The 3,310-nt window shown below is 46.3% G+C and overlaps 1 protein-coding gene across 1 annotated transcript; it reads right to left on the minus strand.

Moving 5' to 3' along the window:
• Positions 1-1,054: 1,054 nt before the first annotated feature.
• On the minus strand, positions 1,055-2,198 carry LOC127324198 (uncharacterized). The gene is made up of 2 exons (XM_051352194.1): positions 2,116-2,198; positions 1,055-2,009 (listed from the first exon to the last, which is right to left on the minus strand). Exons 1-2 carry the CDS (start codon positions 2,196-2,198, stop codon positions 1,055-1,057), a joined length of 1,038 nt encoding a protein of 345 aa, XP_051208154.1.
• Positions 2,199-3,310: the final 1,112 nt, after the last annotated feature.

Below are 3,310 nucleotides of genomic sequence, written 5' to 3' on the forward strand. Positions count from 1 at the left end.
AACGGTTTGTATGCTGAGCTTTGTGGAGATGATTCTTGCATTAACTTATTTTCTGACAGTCAAAGTGTAATATACCTTACTAAAGATCAAATGTTCCCTGAGAGGACAAAGCACATTGATATCAAGTACCATTATGTTCGCGACATTGTTGCTCAAGGTAAACTGAAGGTATGCAAGATAAGTACTCATGATAATCCTGCTGATATGATGACAAAGCCAGTTCCTGATTCCAAGTTTGAGCTTTGCTCGAGCTTGGTTGGTATAACTGTTTAGCCCAAGTGGCTGTTGGCGCTAGCAAGTGTTTTTCTTTGTTGTTCACGAGATTGTTGAAGTTCATGCTACAAGATGGAATTTGTCTCAAGGTGGAGTTTGTTGTATTGTGATCCAAATTCATATACTAAAGGGAGGCTAACTTCTGACGAGCGGAGCGAGGTCCGTCGTCGGAGGCTTGGGCCGAAGCGTATATATACATCTTGTAAGCCGCCGGCTAGGGTTCATCAGATTATAAGATAACCCACGGCGTTTGTAAACACCTCCCGATATAGTGAAGTTTTGCTGGCTGGTCCCGTGGTTTTTTTCTCCTTCTGTGTTGGAAGGGTTTTCCACGTTAAATCTTGTGTCCCCTGCGTGTGTTCTTGTTTCGTTCTTCGTTATTTGCTTGTCGCTTTTATAACAAATTGTCACCCCCTTCATCCCTCTATAGGTTTAGCGAGGTGGCTTCGAGTTTAAACTTTTGTATTGCACTTGTAAGGTGTTGTGAATAATCTAATAAAAAAAGCCGTGTGCATCTATTGGATGCAGAAGCTGGGGCGATATTTCCCCCATTTCGAAAAAAAAAAGTCAAACGGACAACAAACGTTCAGTGTAAATTCGAATAACTAATCTAAGATAAAACCAACCCAAGCTTGTCGCCATAATCCATACAGAACCACCATTGCTCCAAACTTATTAAAAGCATGCAGACATTAGGGCGCTCCAAGCTGAGATCCAAATTCAAGCAAACATACCGCTCCTATCGAAGATCACCTCACATAAAGTCGGTCTAATCTTGACATCACATGCGCAAAGATTCTAACTCTGAGTACAAGGGCACATATGGCAGATATGGTGGCTGGGCCTCTCGAAGTTCACGGAGCTCGGTGGATTCCTGGTCATCCATACTATAACACGTTAACATATTATCCGACCCCTCAACGAAAAACATCAAGTTACCTTCAGGATGCATGGCAATCCAATCAAATTCTCCCTTGAAGGGCCCTGATCCAAACACTTTGGTCGAAACTTTAAGTCTATGCTTCAGTATCCATTCTTTTTTGGCATGGTCCTCGAGACTGTAAACTTGCAGTTGAGTTTCTTCTTCGTCATCTTCTCCATTGTTAAAACAAGCATAATGCAAGCGGCCCTGCGACTGCTGAATAAGACCAAGAAACACATCACAACGCCACAGGCCACAAGGCGTATCAAAGTTGGACCACGTTTCTCCCTTCGTGTCCACAGCAGATATACGAGGGCCCTCGTCGCCGCATATGGTGGGAAGATACAGATAGCCATCAAGAAAGACGGTTGCTAGCTGAGGATGAGCGAGCATAACATTTACGTCCCATCTCTTCTCCTTGTGAATCCATTGACGGGTCTCAGACGAGTACACATCCACTCCGCTGATGAAGCCGGATTCGTCCAGCAAGAACACAAACACATGAAAGTGGGGAGACACGGCCGGATCGAAACCTAAACACGCCGTGCCCACATTGCCGTCGCCGGCCTGGCCGCGGTCTGGCAACGCCACCCACTCCTCCGTGGCGGGATTACACACGACGTATCTGAACTCGTCGTCTCGGGTGGTGGAGATGTCGTACCATTGGCAGAGGATGAGGCCGTTGCAGCAGTCGAGGAGATGGAGGCGCCGGCGGTCGGGCAGGAAGGCGAAGGAGGGGTAGATGAAAGGGTCCTCGCCCTCGCTCCCGGAGATATTGACGAAGTGGAGAGCTGATCTCGGGAAGCGCTCCTCGCTTTGGGTGTTGTAGAAAAAGCCGGCCAAGGGCTGGGAGAGCTTAGTCGTGCCAGCGGTGGCCGCGGTGGTGATCGATGATGCCGTGCTAGTGGTTGGAGGGGCACTTGAAAAGGCGGCGCGATTTGGCGGCCACGTGCGAGAGGGTCTCGAGGAGAAGGTCGTCGGTGAGCCTCTCGATCGCCGCCATGTCGCTGCTGGGAGAAGAGGAAGGCGTGCACGAACGCAATGGATCAGCGCTGCGGCGAGAAGAGGAAGACCTGCACCAACGCAATGGATCAGCGAAGAAGGGAGCGGCCGAAAAGGGTTGCGACGGCTGATGGATGGTGATGATGCTCGGCGTACCTGGCAGGACCCGAAGGGCGGCCTTCCTCCCACGGATTGGACATGGCGGAACAAGGAGGCGGCGGCAGTGGCGGCGAGCGAGACCTACGCCCCACATTGAGTTTCCTTTTCGTGCGTAAACCCTGCGTTCGTACGTGAACGTGGGATCTGATAATAAGGTCAATATAAATAAGGGAAAATTGGCCAGGACACACCGTTATTTCTAGTCCTTTGCCTAAACACACCACTAAAACTTCTGTTTGCTGAGTACCATTACAAAATTGAGGTACATTTGCCAAAACACACCATGTAGCCTAAAACGGAAAGTTTAATATTTTGCTTAATTTAGTGGTACATTTGCCAAAACACACTTCGGTTTAGAACATCTTTTTTCTCTGATTGGGCGTCAAAAGAGATTTCCATCTTTTTTCTTTCATTGTGCGTCGAAAGAGGTTGTACGTATCAATAATCAGCGTTTTTCTCTAATTCAACTTTTTGAGCCAAAGGTCATACGTATCAGTGTAATTCAACTTTTGGAGCCAATAAATGCCATATGCATGAAAGTCGGACAGTGGCTTGCCAAAGGAAAAAAAAGAAAACCGAACAGCAACCTGAAAGATTTAACAGGGCATAATTTTTGACCAAACAGATTTAGCATCAGTTCAAGGCTCAAGGTAAGAAGCCACAAAATGACAGATTTAAACATCGAATTCGTAAAAAGCAAAAAAAAATTACAGGTTTAAACAACTGGAAGTTCAACAAGCAAGTAACTATTAGTATATCCCTATTACATACAGCATATGAGATTCAGCACTAATTTCTGGGCTTTTTGACCTCCAATTTGCGAACTGTTTTCTTCATGGATTTAGGCTTAGCAGCAATTTTTGACGTCTTGCACATAGCAGCATCTAGATCCAGTTGCTTCTTGCGGCTACAATATCATAAGCATAGAAATCAGCAAAACAATATGATGTAAAT

This window comes from Lolium perenne, chromosome 2 (assembly GCF_019359855.2).
Source record: "Lolium perenne isolate Kyuss_39 chromosome 2, Kyuss_2.0, whole genome shotgun sequence".
NCBI lineage: Eukaryota > Viridiplantae > Streptophyta > Magnoliopsida > Poales > Poaceae > Lolium > Lolium perenne.

Coding starts and splice junctions, on each gene's coding strand:
- LOC127324198 (XM_051352194.1), bottom strand. CDS start 2,198: ATGGCGGCGATCGAGAGGCTCACCGACGACCTTCTCCTCGAGACCCTC. Junction 2,010..2,115: donor AAATCGCGCCGCCTTTTCAA/GTGCCCCTCCAA, acceptor CAACACCCAAAG/CGAGGAGCGCTTCCCGAGAT.